The 18835-nt window shown below is 44.1% G+C and overlaps 1 protein-coding gene across 1 annotated transcript in view; it reads left to right on the top strand.

Moving 5' to 3' along the window:
- The window catches only part of CDK15 (cyclin dependent kinase 15), a gene marked incomplete at both ends in the record, with an annotated part of 35868 nt that extends 18911 nt beyond the window's left edge, over positions 1 to 16957 (top strand). Inside the window, 4 exon segments of the mRNA XM_080622046.1 lie at positions 1675 to 1738; positions 8765 to 8813; positions 11436 to 11566; positions 16848 to 16957. Coding sequence (XP_080478172.1) covers positions 1675 to 1738; positions 8765 to 8813; positions 11436 to 11566; positions 16848 to 16957 — 354 coding nt within the window.
- Between the last annotated feature and the right edge of the window lie 1878 nt (positions 16958 to 18835).

The following is an 18835-nucleotide window of genomic DNA, read 5'->3' as shown; positions in this document are numbered from 1 at the left end:
AGATACACAAATAACTGTTTTCTTAAATTCTTCACTAAGAGAGAGAGGCAGAGTGCTGAGCTGATGCTGGAGAGTATGAATTTACTATGTTGTGAACTTCCCCAGCTCTCTCTGATGCCTTTAGGACTGATGCCTGATGGCTCACAAGAAACCGTGAAGAACAAGGGCTCAGATGTATGCAGGGATGGAACTTCAGAACACACACCTGGATTTTCAATGCAGAATATTTTAGAGGTTTTGCTGTGGCTTCTCAGAAAGATACCAGGATAGCAAAAGAGAGCAAATTCTGGAGTCAGGTTCAAATTCTAACTGTCTCTTTCCTGTGTATGTTCAAGAGTTTGCTTTGCGCAGAACTGCTCTACTTACACGATGTGCACACCAGTCAAGAATGCAGCCTTATCCAGACCTGTCAAATTACCCCCAGTGCAAGCCACCTTCCAGCATCCTCACATGACTGAACCCCGCAGACCACCATGCTAATCTGTGCCAGCTGTGAGATGAAGTCCCTGCTTGTGGCTGTCTTCTCCAGGTAGCTGTAATTGTCCTCACAGCTGTTTCCCAACTGTGAGTGAGAAAAGCAATCAGCTACCAGATGCATAACAACTGCAACAACCAGGCTTTGTATTTCTTCCTTCTTTAAAGATGCCTGTTTTCTTGCAATCTTATCACAAGTTCCTGTGAGGCCAATATCATATATCTCAGCTTTCATTTTAAGGAAAAAGAACTGTCTATCATATGCAAAGTGTAACTAATGTGAGACAAATCTAATGTTGGAGAAGAGAAACCAAATAAAAACCCCTGACATTTTCCATGTTACAATTTCACTGTTTTTTAAGGAAATCTGATAATATTGTGGGTTGTCTGAATGATAAGCTTTGAATGCTTGGAGTGAGCAGAACTGATTTATAATACCATATCACATGCTGTGAACTCTTCAGAAATATATGGCTTTACCACTTTAGCACAACTCATCCATATCAATAGGCACAACACACTTTGCATGCGATAAGTAACAATAATAACAACACTAAACATCCACAACTGCAGCCATCACAGAAATCCACACATTCCAGCAACTAAAATGAGATTGAATGAGGCTTTATTGGCCCAGACTTTGCTCCGTGAGGACCTACTTCTGAAGCCCACAATTCACAGTAAAGGCTAAAGACACTGCAGAAGCTCTGGACCCTTCAGGATAAGACACTGGACTGCTTTGTACCACCTGCTGTAGACCTGCATGCCACCTCTTTTTCACCTCAGAATGGCAGGGGTTTCCATCAGCTCACAGCCTGTGCTGCTGTGAGCATATTGGCTGCTGCCAGTGCAAGCGGGCAGAATAAGTCCCCAGCGCAGCTCTGGTGCAGGAGGACACCTTCAGCAGTGACCCGTGGGTTGGCAAACACATGCAGGAGTAACCTGGCAGTGAAGATGTGTACACCTTCACTGATGTTTACAGCAGCAACAACATTCCATCTCAGCAGGGCCTTTTCTGCTACAAAATCAAGTGCTGAAATGTCCATGTCCTTTACGTGCAGGGCAGTGTGAATCCATGCTGGATTTACAGAAAAGGAGAGTCTCTCTCCATTGAAACTGATTTCTCCAGCTCCACCCAAAAGCAGAGTACTGGCAAATAGAAGTTATTGCTCTTCTCACTCTCTTTCTCCTTTTGCATAGGTATTGGGGGTCTCAACTGAGGACACCTGGCCAGGACTTTCCAAGGTCCCCAACTATAACCCAGGTAGGATTTAACTCACAAGAATGCCAACTTTATCTCTGAGTCACTCACTAGCCACTCAATTTTGGGGTCAGTAATTCTCATTAGGAAAAATCCTGTGCTTCAGTGTTACTAAATCCCTTGAGCTGATTTATGACAGTGGTGTTGTAGGACCTACAACAATATTGGCGTTGGCCTAGTATACAAGCAAAGGTACACGTGTGGCAAAGTTGCCTCACTGAGTGCTTGGTGTATCTTAGGCTGATAGAAGATTTCATTGCTGCAGGTGCTGACAATGTTGATATTCTCTACTCCTCAGTGCAAAGGACCAATGTCTCCTGGTACAGACTGAGAAAACTAACAGGTACCTGGAGACACAGTTTATCTGAACTGTCCTTATTTTTATGTAGATTGGTTTGGGGGCCTTTAAACCTCACTTTTAAAGGTCACTGTCCCTGATTTTGATGTGGGCAAGGTAAGAAATCTGTGTGATTTATAAAGCTGGCTTCTTTTATTTCCACATGGACTGGTAGAGAAGTCTGTGTCCTGGACTTCAAAGGGCCAGTTGTCTCTTATTTTGATGTGGGCAGGTTGAGAAGTATGCTTTGAAAAGCCAGCTCTCTCTCTCCCTTTCTGTCTCCTCTCCCTCTCTCTCTCCCTTTCTGTCTTTCTCTTTTTGTTTAATGTTTTCTCTTGGGAAAATATATTCAAGTGTCAGTGAGGGGGAAATGATGAGCACTGATTCTCAGTCTCTCAGCAGGATCATTCTGCGAGAGAAATATAAAAGTGAAATATTAAAAACCCTAGAATGTAAAATCCACCCATCTACAATCTAGCCATTCTCTCTCACTCGTACCCTAAGAGAGTGGTGGGGGAAGCCTGTCTATCTGGATGGGAGGGGGGGGAAAAGAAGAGGGGGAGATGAGGAGGGAGAAGACGTGCTTTGAGCAAGAGGTTTACAGGTTTAGTAGAGCATAGTAACATCTTTTCAAAGAAGTGGGTGTTGCTCTGTGACCCAGTCCAAGATGCCCCTCCTTTGATTCTGGTGCATGAACACTAAACAGCCCCCATTTTCACATGGTAGCCACGATTGGCTGAACAATAACCTGGTCTCACAGTCGAAAGGAGCGGAATCCTTCACACAATTAGCTGAGACACATTAATCAAACCAGCGTGAAATGGGAATGTGTCGCTGTCCACAGCAAGTTTCATTTGATAGGGAGCAAGCACAGAGCAGACAGCTGGAGGAAGCACTTTCTCCTCTAAGTTGTTGAAGGCTTGGCTGGGTATAGTCTACAAGTTGGGAAGGGCAGTCTGGAAGGGAAGAATTGCTCATGTGTGGGACAAAATGATCACAAAGAATCTTTTCTATGCCAGTCATCTGCTCATACTAGGCTAAAACCTCAGTGATGATGATTAGGTATCCCAGTGCTACATAGACGGATAACTTAAAAGTGAAAGCATTAAGGCTAAATAAGCAAAGAAACTAATACAGACAACAGAGAATGTGTAAGTGCCCAGAACTGTCCTGAATGGTGACTCCTGCTTAGCTCTATTTTGCCTAGATAGCAGTGCTGGATGCTGCTGTGGAGGGTGTTCATGGCAGGGCTGGGAGGGAGAGGATAGGCACCTAGGCAGCATGGAAACAGCTCCAATAAAGACACGTCTAGTCATCTTAAGCATTTTTCAAATCTGAGTTGCTTTCAGGCTTGATAGAAGGTTTCCCTAATGGACTCCAGTGCGGCAGAACTGACCCCTGCTGTGCTGTAAACCTGTGATGCTGGTGCCTTTTAGTGGCTGGATCAGACAGAAATGCAGGAGCGAGAGGACGCCTTCCTGTAGGAACATCCCACCATGCTAGCAAACACATGGGAGAGAGATGCTGACCCAGTGTTTTGGGCAGTAGGTGTTCCAGCTGGAGAAGCAACATCCCTTTCCCCTCCTCAGAGCCTGCCTAAGGGGCTTCAAGCTGCTCCAGCCACATACTGGAACCAAGCGCTTGGCTCACACCTGGATTATACAAACCAGTCTGGACAGAAGAAGGTTAGTCATATAAGGTTGGTCTAGTCGTGAACAAAATCAAGTCAGTTTCTGATGGGGCTGTTGGTAAGAAGGCAAATAAGTCTCTTTGTTTAAAGCTATTTGCCATTCACATGCTTCTGTGCACTTCCCCTCTTCTCCCTGAAGCACAAGTACTGTTTCCCGCTCCAGGACACGCTCAGCCCTTGTGGAAGCTGTGGAGTCTGCCTGAGAAAACCTCTCTTGAGATTGTTTCCAGCCCAGCTGTGGGAATTTGAGTGCCTGGGATGGTTCAGATAAGCAAACAAACTTTGGAGCCTTCCCCAATCTGATGGCTTGAATGCTTTCAGCTAGTCCCATTGATGTTCGCAGTGAGCGCAGGCAGCAAACAAACAAACAGGTTCCCGCCCGCGGCAAGGAACGAACATGGGCAAAACAAAGCGCCGAAGTGTGATCCCATTCTCATTGAAGTTGATGGCAAAACTCCCACTGAATTCAGCACTGTAGGCTCAGCCCCAGACTGAGGTTGTTACTGGAAGGGTTCCTGGACCAGGTGGGTTAGTAGGAATCTTTGAAATGAAAGCTGGAAACCTTTAGATGTTTTCCTGTCACTCCTGTGGGCTTGAGCACATCCTGCTGCAGAGTCTGAAGAGGAGATACAGCATGGGCACATGCCAGGCAACTGGAGGAAGAGCAGCTCCCCTGCCTCTTCGGCGGGCAACTGGCAAGGGGTGAAATGTGCAAGGGGGTATTTGACCACCCTATGCTTCTGTGCCTTCTTGCACAAAGGAGTTTAGAAATGGGCCTCATGCCCATTGCCTACAGTTTGCCAAAGTCTCAACCTATGCCTGTCCCCAGGTGAACAGGAAGGATGGGTGAGCAACTCTTCCATGGCCAGCCCAACAGTATGTGATCTCGCTTCCTCCCTGCAGGAGAGACACTTGAGGTTGGGAATTACATGCAGCCATGGGGCCTGAAAGGATGGATTTACCTCAGCCCTGTCTTGAGAACCAGCTCCTGCAAAATGTGAAGGGTTGGGAGAGCTCCTGCCCCATGCCTCAGCATACTCGCTGGCCCTCATCCTGGCTCCCCAGGCTCAGGAGCCCTGCTCATAGCAACAAGGCTTTGCCCTGTGTTTGTTCACTTATTCTGTTCCCCTCATTTTGCTTCCCCTGAAAGAGGCAGTTGTAGCTCTGTTAACACTATTTTTGAAAGCTCTCATGCTGTGTGAGCTCAAATCCTTGCATTAATCTACTGCTGTGTTCATTTCACTGCACTGAAAAGCAGTGAGTTTAAATCCCCTCTAAACACCACTGGTGACACCAGAAGGCCAGTGTTTTGATCCAGCCCCGTTAATGGTTACAAGTTTGAATCTAGACAGCAGGGGTCAAGGGCAGGAAAGGATTAGGAATCACAGCCCATGACATTAAGCTAGTGCTTTTGCCAAACTGGGAATACTGGAGCACCCAATGTACCAAGTTAGTTTTTGTTTCCTTTTTCTGACATTTGGATTCCACAGAGTGGGGAACACTGTGTATTTCTTTATAACATGATGAACTCACTATGAGTGAGCTTTACTCCTTGATTTATCACATGGGCTAATAAGTTTACTATGCCACGCAGTATCATATCACTTAGCAGCCACAGGTTTTACACTGGCCTTTTTCAAATGCAGCAATGACTTAAATCTGTTTTTTTCACATATCTGCAGGCTTTGCTATGCTGAAAGAGATTTAGAATCTTTCTAGAGTCAACATCTGCTCCGGAGTAGTATCTGTTGCGTTTCCAAAATGTCACCAGCAGATGGAGGCAACAAGCAGCAGGCTCTGAAAAGCAAACTTCAAATGACATTTTTGAGAATGCAGATGAGGTCTGCACTGGGAGTGCTTTTTTTTAATCTCACTTTTTATGCTGATGCTTCCTTTAACAAATGGGATGGTTGGAAACTGAATTCTAAAACGATGAAATTTTTATTGTCATAATAAACAGCATGTGGCTTTGATCCTAAAGGGAAGAACAGCACTGTAACCAAGGTGCAGTATATATGCTGGCTAGACTGCAGGGAAACTTTCTATCTGTCTGGAGGTGGGCACAGGCTGCAGTTTCCAGCCTGCCATACAGACAGAGCTCTGCTTCTGTCCTGCAGCCACAGAGATTTCACTAATGAGAGAAATTTTCTCTGTGAGCCTGCAACCCCAGTGCCTTCATCCAGCAGCACTTGGCATCCTCTTTCTCTCTCTTCATCAATTAGGAAAGTTTAACTTCTGTCCTCTGGCTTGCTTGCCTCATTATCAGTTCATTAGCCACTTCCACCTGGGTTTTCATATAGGAAGGTATTTCCTTATTAGCACACACTGCCTTGCATACAGATAGAGAGTAACAAACCCAGGTGCTACCTTTCAGATCTACTCTTATTGTTAAAAAAGCCAATGAATCAGCCCTACACTATCCCATCATTTTATATCTATATCATCACTGTGAGACAATTAATACAGTAGTTCATCTATTTTTTGGAATTATATTCAAATATTCTTCATCTCTTTCCTTTAAGGAGTAGCTGTTTACATTGGTTTACAATTTTAGGTTGGTCTTAATCTTACAGTAGGGAAATATTTAATGCTCTGTTCTTACCCTGTTCAACACAAAGGGGCCTCAGTGTTCTCTAAGGGTTTGTCTATATGGGGTCAGTCAGGAGATTAATCTGAACTGATTTAAAGTGGATTAGTTAACTACATTAAATCCTTGAGCAGAGACACAGACCCATATCTTCCATTTATAATCAAAGCTCTGTGTACTCAAAGTGGCAAGTTTGGCAGTTCTCACTCAAGCAGAATTCTCCACTGAGGGATGTGTTTGGACAGGGACAGCAGTAGTTGGCTCACTGGCTCTTACACTACCCCTTGTAGATAATTATTAATCTCCTTGTTATATAAATGATAAATTTAATTTAAGTCAAGAGGCTTGCTTGAGACAGCGAAGACTCTAATTCAGGTATTCCTCCTAGGTTTCAGCAAGCAAACTGATGTTCCTACTTGTAATGTAAAGAAAATCCTATTTCCTCTTTGGAATGTCAATCCAGAAAATGCACTCCACAAAACCAGTGACATTTCACTTAGATATCACTGAAACATTTTGCCCTGCTGTTCTTGACTGAATGTGCACTTTTTAACTTTTATGTTAAACTCATTAAAGACCATTAATGTTAAAAGATTTCAGTAGAGTTAAAGTACAACCTTGACATTTTTATTAAATATTAAAGGAAATTGATATATTGTCATGGAAGGTTTCCATCTCACAAATCAGAATTTTCTGGCAGAAAGTTACAGCATCTGAAAGTTTCTGGCCAGCTCTGCGAAGGGGTAAAAAATTCTACCTCATACCAAAAAAATCTTATGCTTTTCCAAACCATTTCTTCTATTCTGCCTGGAAACTTTACATCTCTACTCAATAGGGACGATTTATTTCTACACTTTTATTACAGTCCAGGGCGCAAAATGAAGGAAAGAGGATCCAGAGAAAATGTTATTAGTGACCCAAGATGAATGTTCTGCCAGAGTTAATCTTCATGACTGATTTGGGAAGGGGCTATTCAAGATACTAATATATAACTTCTAGATATTGCAATAATTCCAGTGCTCTGGCACCTAAACTGTCATGAATCCCATCCCAGGTTATATTGCCATTTACGGCTTTAGCAATTACCTTAGTATTTGGGTGTAGGAGAACACTTCAATTGTGAACTGTTACTTACCCTGTGATAGACAGGTTTAACAACCTGCTTGCCTGGCTTAATGGTGAAAGATTGCTGCTGGCAAGGTTAAGTGCTGGAAGTTCACTCATTTGCACTTTAACAAACTGTGCATCCAATCAGACACTGAGTGACTGAGCCCCTGGGCCTGGCACTCTGGAAATGGCCATGCAGGTGAAGGCAGAAGGTACCGCTGCTTTGCCCACAGCCAGCAACTTCTGTCCCTGAATGATGTGGCTGATGCTTCTGCGGAGGAAGGGAGTGCAGATGCTCTCCGATGGTGCAGCATAAGCCCCAGCCAAGCACCAAGTCTACTGGCAGCAGACCAGTGGCGCTTGCCTTCTGGTGGTCTTGCTGCCATGGGGAATGCTTGTCTGGGCTGGGCTGGAAGAGAGGTTGACACCACCCTTCCTGCTCAAGCACTGTTCATCTCTACTGTCAGAAATGGTACTCAGGAAAATGTTGCTGGTACAAATTACAGCCTTTCTGATGCAAGAAAATATCTTTGTTGATCATCTCTAAGGGGAAATCTTCCAGGCTTAAGCCATTCGTTCATATCTAAGCCTGAGAAAACTCATGCTTTATAAGACAACATTTGAAGAATGTATTTGTCTACATTTTCCATAATGTTTAGAAGTGTGTCCTTGAAAAAATGGCAACAACAACACAGCCTTCCCAAAACTGCAAACCCTGCAAGGTTCCAATCTGGTAGAGATGTTTGAATCAGTAAGTACAAAGCCTGTATGAAAAAGGTTAATTTGATAATAAACAACAAACTTGGTGAGGGATTGACAGCAAGAGCAGTGGACAAGAGAGTGGGACCCAAGTGTCTTTGCTCTGTCCCCACTCTTTTTCCCAGATCCATGCAGAAAAGCCACATGTATGCACAGGGCAATACGCAAAGCTCAGCAGCTGCTTGGTAAGCCAAGACAATTGCTGGGATTCAGGCCTGAAAACCTCTTTCTGCTTCCTTCATGTGAAGGCTTTAGGGACTGATACTGCTTTTATTGAAGTCAAATCTAAGACTCACTCAGTAAGAGAAGGGGGCCCAAGGCCTATATTCACAGATGTATGAAAGGAAAGGGTTACAGAACTGGAACAGCCTTATTAACATCAATGCTGGTACTCAAGTCCTATAGGAATAATGTATATTTATAAATACTAAGATGACAGATTCTATAGGTCCCTTTGAAATTCTGAGCACACGTTCTTCGAAAGGGCTCAAAGAATGGTTTGTGGCTTGACTTTCATTTAATCCTGTGATTGCATACTACACTTTCTAGAACTGGCTGCTTCCAAGAGACCTCAGAGGCTCCAAGTCATCTGTGACAGGTAAGCTACCTATAATGGCAATGTCAAAATCACCTCTGGGTTTATTTGTTTCTTTATGCAATCATTTAACTTGAAATGAGCTCTTTTGGCAAGCTCAGGAAGTGCTGGGTGGCTCTGTAGTAACAAGCAGATCTAACGTCAGTTAAGCAACTGATTTTGAGAGAGCGCCGTGCAGGTAGGCACATAGTGGGTTTATTATGCTCTGAGGAGTGATTATTCTCAGATAAGCAGTGATTCAATGACATTACGAGCAGCTTTTTTCAGGGCACAGTTCAATCCAGAGGGTCATACTTTCACAGGCTTTCTTGATCGGACTGAAGACAGACTTCGCACTGTCCCAGTTTTCATTTCTGGAAACAGATCGTACAGATGTTGCTCAACAGTGGTAAGGAAGATGTGCTAGGATGGCATTTTCACAAGACAATGAAATAATCTTATGAAGATTATTAGGATGGGAGAAAATCACTCCTCAGAGGACAAAAGCTATGAGACTGAGGCCATGGTTACATACCTCAGCTTGACCAGGCACACCAACACCACCCAATCACTCCCTAGTGTGCTAAAAGAGGGAACATTTTTCAAGCTTATATATGTGCACATACATGCATGAATACATAATGCATGCACGCACATATACATAATTTATCTATGTATCAGTGAAACAAATATCTGATCAGGCAAAGCACCCTATCCTAGCTCAGAGAGTCAATAAAATCAAATCGCCTCCCAGTACTAATTTAGAGGCATACAACAGCCTTTATAGATGCATAGGGAAAGACTAGACGGAAGTGTGTTCTCAGGATTGTGTTCATGCACAGGTCAAGAATGAAATATTCTTTGAGGATGTAACCACATTTTTCGTCACTGCTGTTTATTATCTGTTCAGCTCATTGCTTGGGATCCAGCCCTGCTTGGAGTGAAGTGTGCTGGCCTGCAGAGCTGGGTTTCCTAGACACTGTTCTGAATGGCTGAAGAAACATACTGCAGTTTTCAGCAAAGCACAGGTTGCTGAAATGCCTGCCGTTGTCACACACATCTTCAGAAACACACCTTGATAACACAGGTCCTGGAACAGAACACATCTTCTCTCAGCCTGAACAAAGAAATACTACATTCCTTGGAAGTCTGCTGTGTTGCAATTCTGGGTTTTGGCCATAATCCCCTCACAGGCCCCATTACAGCCCCATACCGACAGGCTCTCCTCTGCAGCAGAGCTCTGGGCTGCATGTGGGCCAGCTCCAACTCTGCATTACAGAGTCCTTACACCACTATGACCGAATGGCTGCCTTGGCACGCTCAGCTCTTGAGAAGGAAAGAACTGCTTCATACAGACCAATCAGCCATGACTCTCCATGGCCAATTAAGAAATCAAAAGGGAGCTCTGCGCAGAGCTCAGACAACACCAAGAAGCCTTGAGCCATGGTGGGAAACCCTGAACCATGTTGCTGCCCAATGTGGGAGCCTGAAGCAACAGGATAGAAGGGGCAGAGGGTCTCCAGTAACAGCCTGCCATAGCAGGGGCAGGCTGATGTGCAGCTCTAGCAAGCAGCCTCTGGCTGGATGCTTTGGCTCCCTGTCCAGTCCCTGCTCCCCAAGGCAGCAGGGGATTGAATTGTTTTGCTGGAGGCAAGAATTCAGCAGTTACATACCACAGTGAGGCCAGGTAGCTTTTATAAATCTGTTTCTCAGGATCTCTCTGTGCTTTTTCCCTTCCTTTTGTTTTACATTTTATCTCCTCAAAACAGAAATGTCAGCATGTCAAATGTCCTGTGTAGGGAGGGGGAGTGCAGGGGCAGGGGGATCCTGGTGCCTGATGTTGCTTGGAGGGAAAGCACCAGTGGGGGCCAAGGGAGGAAGCACAACAGGCCATGCTCTGATGGGCCTCCTGATGCTGAAACATGATCAGAACAAACAAACAAAGTAAGAGCTGTAAAACTAAATGACTATTTTTATTTGTTTCCTTGTTGGTTTATTTTCTCTCTTCCACTTCCTTGTCCCCAGCTGTGTGCTCCTCTAGAAAGCAGCCACTTGGCACTGGTATTTGCTGGGCACAGAGCGTGTGTGTATTACATCTATTCTAAGCACTCATCCTGAGAAACAGATTCATCTCCATGAATCCCAACATATTTTAAAACCAGCTGCATGGCTGGTACTAGGGAAGAAAGAGGGGAAATGGCATTTTCTTTACTTTTTTCTTAGTTTTGACCTCCGGTCTGCTCACTGGGCCAGTCAGGTTATTTTGTGCACTTGCACTGTTGCTCTAAACTGGTAACATCAATCTCGGATATTCCAGTTATGACACGTCAAATATAATCTGCTCAGCAGCGTTTTCACTTTTCCTTACAACTTTCTTTTCACAAAATAATTTATTTTCAAAATTCCTCTGAAAGCATGAGTATGTGCTGAAATCCTGTATCCATATACTCCAATATAACCAAACTCACATAGAAAAGCAAATGTCCTGGAAAACTATATAGCTGGGGTCGGTTTATCCTTCTTCCCTATGTCACTCCACTATCTGTCTCAGGATCTGAGAAGGGCTGGGTCAAATTCTGGTTCCAGCTTACTGGCTTCTGCTCACCTCCTATCCCATTTTTTGTCCTGTTTTCCTAAGCTGTGCAGGGTGCCAGCAGTGGAGGATTTGGCCTTCAGGATTCTTAAAGCCTTCCCCCGAGGCCGGATCTCTGCGCAAGATGTGCTTGTTCATGGCTTCTTCAGCCCTCTGCCTCCTCAGCTCTATCAGGTTCCTGCTGGTAAGTCAACTCAGTTTCATCTCACTAAGAGCTACTTCACATGCTATTTATTGTGAGTTTCTTGTTACTTTAAAAGTCTCTGTCATTCACCTGGACATCTGCCTGCCCTCCCTCCCCACTCCTGTGTGCTGCAAAGTTTACATCCCGTTGCAAATTTGTCAGCTTCTTTTTCTGTTTTCTTCCACTTGACCACTGTGTTAACACTAAAAGGGGACATGGATGGGCTGCCGCCGTGGTACATTTAGAAAGCGGAGGTGTATATGATTTCACAGCTCATTTCTTCCCCATTCTGTAACCCTGGGGGCTCAGAGCTTTCCCCTGGGCTCTTTCACACTGTGTATTCAGTGTAACTCACATGCTGGTCCCTCCTGATATCCTGAATTCCCAGCTGCTCAGCATGATGTGCTAGCCCCAATTCCCTTGGACCGCTCCTCCTGCTCCCTTTTGATGTTCAGAGACAACAGCTGTTCCTCATACCCTGTCGCACCAGTCCTTCCTCAGTTTTACCTGCTTTATTTTCTTCTTCCCTTGCTGTCTTTTAAGCACACAGCTGCATACACACAGATCTGCCTCTTCTGCCCTAAGCTGACAATAAATACCCGGTCTCTCAAGCTACAGGTTCTGTTCCTCGCTAGCAAAAGCTCCCTCTTAGTGGGCAACAGGCCAGAGAGCACTCACATTCCCTGTTGCCTCCTGGGCACCCACTACACTAGTTAGTTTGGTGTGTTTTTTTTTAAGACAGGAGCAATTAAGAAGCCTTCTTGGAGTGTGTTGTCAAGCTATTTGAAAACCTAATTTCTGGCTCCTGTGACACATCCCAAGTGAAGGAGCAGCAAGCTAGCATCTCTCCCAAGCCGCTGCCCTTCAGAAGGTGCTCTGTGTGTGTATGCACACGAGTGAGAGACATCTGCATTCCTTTTCTGTTCACTCAGCCACAGAGCACAAATCTACTTTGACACTTTTAGAAAAATGAAAAGATGGAATCTCGCAGGAGCCTGCCTGTGCCGCGGGGGGAGGAGGGGAGCGTGCACAGCAGGAGGGAAGTTGACTTTTCTTTATACATATAGGGGTTTTTCCATGCAGAGTTTAAATTATGCCTGATAAAAGGAGTTTCGTGGATGTTTCAGTTCTTTCAAACCCTCCTGGCTTCCTCCCAATTAAATGAGGTTTGTCAAAGCCACAGGGCTCTGCTGCTGCCGGAGAGGCGGACAAGCACTTCCCGCAGTGACATCTCCAATCCCCAAGGGAGAAGATGAAAGTGTCAGTGCCAAGAGAGAGAGAGAGAGTGTGGAAAAAAACAGGTACAGAGACAGACAGTGTGAGAGAAAGGGAGAGAGTGAGGAGGAATAGAAGGAATGAGAAAACGGATTGGCATAATGTGTCAATCTCTCCAGAACTCTGGCAGAGAGGGGATAGATTTATTTCACCTGGGCTTATGCACCATCCCATATTTATTATCCCCCACATTGCGGCAAGAAGTACCTTGTGGACAGGAAACTGCGTGGCGTTATCATAGCAACCAATGTGTTGGGAGCAGAATCAAAGTGCACAGGGCTGAAAAAAAGTACAGTATGATCATGCAAGACCATATTCATGAGTGACTCATTAAGCCTGCAAAAATTAGGCAATTCTGAATAATTCTCCATGTAGCCATCCCTATTGCCATAATCATGTAAGACATTAGTTCTCTTCCGTCACTTTGGCATCAGGCTATTTTGGAATTACACTGTATCACTTTAAAATTCTCGTTGCTATGATAACACAGTGCAGATTTTATATATATTCTGTCCCCACTTTGTTCTGGAGGATGCTGACTATTAGTCCCCATCCTCTGAAGGAGAAAGTTAATGCAGAAGGGCAAAGAATGAGCTGGAGACGAAAGGTAAAAGGAAGAGGGGGTTGATCCCAAGGTGCGTGAGAGAGTAAGAAGGAAATAACATTGGGAAAAATGAAAGGTTCCAGTAAGAAATTTTTTTCTATTTTTATGAAATAATTTTGTCCATAGCTGTTCTTTTTATAAGTTGCTAGGACAAGCTGGATGCTAGGGGATGTTTTTCAAAGGTCTATTCCTAGGAAACAAATAATCAGAGAAATCAGTGTTTCAATAAGTACCCCTCCAAATGTCGTATTTTGAACACTGAGGGGAATGCTAATGGATAGAAGCTGGGTGCTGCCCCTGGGAAGGACAAGAGGGAGCACGAGGCTCTTTGCTTCCCGGTGGTCAGCTCCTGCTGAGGGGAACAGGTTGCTGTTGCTTATGCTTAAGCTCATATGCTTATATGTTGCTTACAGCCCATGCTGTAGGAGAAGAAGACTCTCTGTGCCCCAAGTGGGGCTGGTCTGCAGAGGGGCCTCTCTTAGAGCTGCTCGCTCCTGTGCCAGAAAAGGCTGGTAAGGCCCAGGTTAAAACTCTAGGTGGCCTTAATTCTGCACATGCCACCAGTACCTCTGAATGTAGCAATGGAGCACAGGAGCGGGGGAAATCTCTATCTTCCTTACACTGCGACTAGTAGCCTGAGGGGTGGCAGTGACGACCTTTCGTAAAACTGGAGCATTTGCTGTCAGCCAATCCTGAGACAATTATCTTTGTGTGGTGCAGCCCTGCACTACAACAGCTCTGATAAAACTTCAGTCTAACCCTTTGCCACCTGCTAAAGCAGAATGTTTTCTGTCCAATTAATCACTCCTGGAAGAAAGATGAGATCCTTGAATCAAGAAAGCATGAGCCATGCTCTCAACTCGGTGTCAGTCCTGAAGTGCAAAGGGCATTCTGAGAAGGTATCGCACTGCTGTCAGACAAGTCAGACACAGTAACAATTGCAGCTTATTATTGTTACTTATAGATTTGGTTTATTTTCCTTCTCTTTTGCCCACAAATGCTTCAGAGTAGACTTGCGAGTAGGAAGGGTGAGCAGTGGGATTTGGGGTTAGCACCAGTGCGCTTCCAAGAAAACACTGCAAGAGCTCTGACGGAACAACTCAGGCACATTGGGCAGGGAGGCCTGAGCTGGCTTCTCAGATCCTATCCCCACTTGGACCGATGTCCAGGCTCAGGACTGACCTTTCTCACAGTTCAGGAGACATTTGACTCTGGGCATACTATTGGCTTAGCAGCTAGTTATCAAGTCAAGAACAATTTGTGCTCTGTGAGGAGGATAGTGTGTTGCACGGATGTGATCCTGGCTTTGACTAGAAGGGACTTGCTGCTTTTTTGGGTATGATTGGTCTCTGATTGTTACCTGCTCCCAGCAATTCAAAAGCAGTGTGCCAGGTGGTGATGGCACTGTAGCGTTTCTCCTGAAACAGCCCGCTATTCAGCTTTCCAAGAGGCAGGAGGAGGCAGGCTTGGTGCTGACAGAGCACTGTCATTTTCATGCCTGTTGCATCTAAACTAATACAAAGCAAGCATAAGCAATGAGGAGGTTAAGGCTGTAAGCCATTGCTTTCTAAAAATCCTACTACTGTTGGAATTAGCCAGCGCTGGTAGGTGTTACCACAGGGCACATCTAAAGAAAAGCTGACTTTCATGGACACCTTGTTTGGGTTGGCTGGTTTGCCTAGGTTTTCCTATATAGCTAAAAAGTTTATATAGTCACTTAAATATTTTTTCCTCTATGCTTTGCCACCTCTGCATACAGCAAATGGATATCCTTCACTGTAAATCAGATATGGACACCTAGAAAGAGAAGTTCCCACAAGATGCATGAATCTGTGTCTTAATAAGGGAATAAACTACAGCTGGTGTTGAGCAGCACATCAGCTGTCACTCCTAACCCAGAAGCAGTCTTTTCTGTGAACTGATAAAGCAAATCTTCACCTAACTCAGGAAAAACATCCTTCACTTCACCTGGCCTGATCTCCACAGTTGTAGGTCTGCTTAAGTACTGACAGGACACTGAGGTTTTGTATTCTGTCATTAAGCCACCATCCTGGGGGAAAGACGCATTGCAACATCACAGCAGATGTGTGCCAAGGGCACAGGCCTCTGGAGATGTTGTCCTGTTCAAGATCATCCCTGAGCACTGGCCTGGAGCAAACCATGCTGGGCCCTGTATAGAAGCATAGGGTGAAAGGGAAGATGGGAAAAGAAGGAAGGTTTCCTTTGCTCACTACCCAGCTCATGCTCTTGCAAAAGCACAACTGGCGCAAAGTTCGGCCCACATGACTTGTGGAAACAAAGTCCTACAGACATGGATCAAATACTCTGACTCCCATTGATCTCAGGCCAGAGAATCTCTATAAAGGTCTTATTGTTCAGGGAGATGAACTGCTCTTGGGGAGGAGTGCTGTTAATACCCTCATGGAGGCAGACGCTATTGCATCAGAGGTTAGTAGATGTTTTTCTGTATTTTGTCTAATTGCAAGTTATATCTGAGGTTTCTATAACTTCCATTTTCCCTTTAACGTTCTTTAATGCTAATCTGAGAAGATTTAGTTGTCTTGTTTGCTGTGAAAGACATCCAGACTGGAACTCTCATGTAGCTGTTTTCCATTCTCAGGTGCACTTCTGCCTTCACCCAGTTATCAGCAGAAAAGAGCAAATGGGGATGTAGTGATCAGATTTCTAAGGCACAAAAGTTAAAGCTAAGTTTGAGATTGTGACAGCAAGCAACCATGAACCTAGGAACTCAATTAGCCTGAAAGACAACTATCTCATTATCTTTCCTAAAATGATATAAATACATAAGAATATAAAAATTTAAAATAAACTCTCTATTGACTGTCTAGGTGACTGAATTTCACTGCTCAATTTCTTTAAACACCCACTTTAGTATTTATTTATTCTAAGCGTGAAGCAGCTACGATAATTAGACTGTCAGATTTGGTAAGTTAATGAGGAGTCACTGGAGTGGAAGGTTTTGCATTTGTGAGATTGCTGAAGGAGAGAAGCTCCGTGCCTTCGCTCTATCTCTTTTTTCTTTCTCTTTTTTTCCCCCTCCACTGGGTGGGAAGGAGAGAGCTTGGCAGTGTGTAGATCCATTTGAATCCTTTTGATTAGCAGGTTGCATTCCTACCACTGTTGTACCAAATAGTATTTTGCTGGTTGCTCCAAGAAAAAGAAAAAGGAAAAAAAAAACCCCACATGGATGAGATTTCTAGAGAAGGATGCCTAGATTAAAGAAATCATTTCCTCAAACAAGCAGAAGGAACGGAGCTGTGAGAAATAGGATCCTGAATGAGTTTATATTGTGGCTAATGTCACAGAAGAGCATTAGGAAAGTAGCACAGTGAAAGAAAAGGATCATTTTGCAGCTTTCTCTTTAACCTGCTTTTTCTGCAGGACAATCAGTGCTCACAGTTCCAGGAGTGAGACTGCAACCTGAAATCTGTGACCTTTTTGTTTCTTACCCAAAAGGCCATCTCTCACAAGGTTCAAGCAAGTTTTGGTAGAAAGCAGAGATGATTAACTAACTCTTGGGTAAGCACATAGGTGCCATTGCCAAAGCTGCTTCCATTATCCTTAGCACATGAATTCCTTTGTATATTGAAGGTGGGAAAACAGAACTGATACCCAGGGCTGGATGACCACATCCCAGGCTGAGGACAAAGTGGGAAATCTTACATTCAGAGATCAATGAGCCAATGGCCCACAATGCTTGGTAGTATCATGGGGGGGTTTGGGTTTGTTTCATCATATTCCCAAGACTCAGATGGATGCCTCCTCTAATGCCTCCCTAGTCAAAATATTGCTTCATTTCTCCATTGCTTAAACAGACCAAATTGTTTTGTTAGCCTTTGTCCTTGTCTAGTGAGTTCACATTTTATAGCTTAGTTGTTTTGATTTCACACACAGTGGAACCTGAGCAGAGCTAGGCAGAATCTCTTTAGCTCATTAACATCCTTGGTTTTAATTAATCACCATTTTAATACGACATACCTCAAAAAAATGGTTCAGCATTGACATTTTTCATCTCCTGCTACAGAAAGACCAAAAGATCACTTAAAATGATTCTTATTGAAAGAAATTACTGAAATAATTATTGACATTATTGAAAGAAATACCCTTTTGTTATATCCTGTCTCTTTGTTTACTTTGTGCATTTGTTAAGAGCATTTGTCCAGTCAGTGTCACTGCCTGGGTCTGTGCTTGCAGGGCAGACCTGGAAACTGGTCTTGAGGCCAAATTAGCTTGACTGTCCAACTTTCTGCCAAGCTAAGAGGCAACCTAAGCTGTGCTAACAGGGCAAACCTCAGCTACCTGTCTGTGCTTTCAGATGCATGTAGATGTACCTGCTACAGGATCAGGTCCCAGCACTCAGTGCCTGGTCTCACAGCCTCTTTCTACCCCATCTGCTCTCATCACATAGACAACAGCAGGCAGACAGGACAGCCTCCAGTCCTTTCAAGAAGGACCTGACACTGCCAGCCCTGTGACCAGATCGAGTTTTGGAGGCAGCCTGAATACATTCTCTGCTCACCTGCTCAAGTGCAGACAGGGCAGCTGTTCCCTCTCTGTGATCACAGAGGAAATAATCCGGCCAAAAAGCTGGTTGTCAGTTCCACTAAGGCTTCTGGGACAATTCACTTGAGGAGGGTACTCATTCTTCAGTTCAGTGAATCTGGATTTGACCAGTTTTAACTGATTTTGAGAGTATTTCACAAATACTTAATTTAAAATAGTGAAAGCATGAAAAGAGTAGGAGATACTATAACTAAACATTTTCTTTTTTTTTTTTTTTCAATATTAACTTGGCCTGAAAGTGATTTTGTCCCTTTTTTATGCTGCTTAAAAAATGTACTAAATAAGCTTAATTGTCAACTCAAGTTTTCTTCTGCACTTCATTACAGGAAAACATTCTGTAAGTGATGGTGTTCATGTTATTAATTCTCTTCTTATAAAAGGCATCTGGATTCAGACATGTAAGCAAGGTTATAAATGAAACAGTAATTTTTTTGTCATTTTAATAGGCTACCAATGGAAAGCAGGGAGTTCTGTCTGCTTTTTCAAATCTAATCAGAGGTAGATAGGCATCTAAAGCACAGCAGCCTCATGCTGGCACATGAGGGAATGGAATTTCCTGGGAACATAATGAAACTGGCCAGCCTTCCTTCACTGGCCATCCTAAGTTACAAAAACAGACAAAGCCAAAAAACTAAACATACCAGGCTCCATCAGGAATCCATGGGCCCTGAGCAACACAGCAAGGAACAAAACATTGTCGCAGTCTCCTCCTTGTTCTCCTTCTGGTTTCAGGAAGGAAAGAGAATGCCAGGTGTCTATCCCAGGGTGACACACATGCCAACACTCCATCCATTTTCTATGCTATT

This window comes from Psittacula echo (assembly GCF_963264785.1).
Source record: "Psittacula echo genome assembly, chromosome: 6".
Classification (NCBI taxonomy): domain Eukaryota; kingdom Metazoa; phylum Chordata; class Aves; order Psittaciformes; family Psittacidae; genus Psittacula; species Psittacula echo.
Note: the sequence above shows the minus strand (reverse complement) of the source record. Positions and strands in the feature narration are given on the sequence as shown.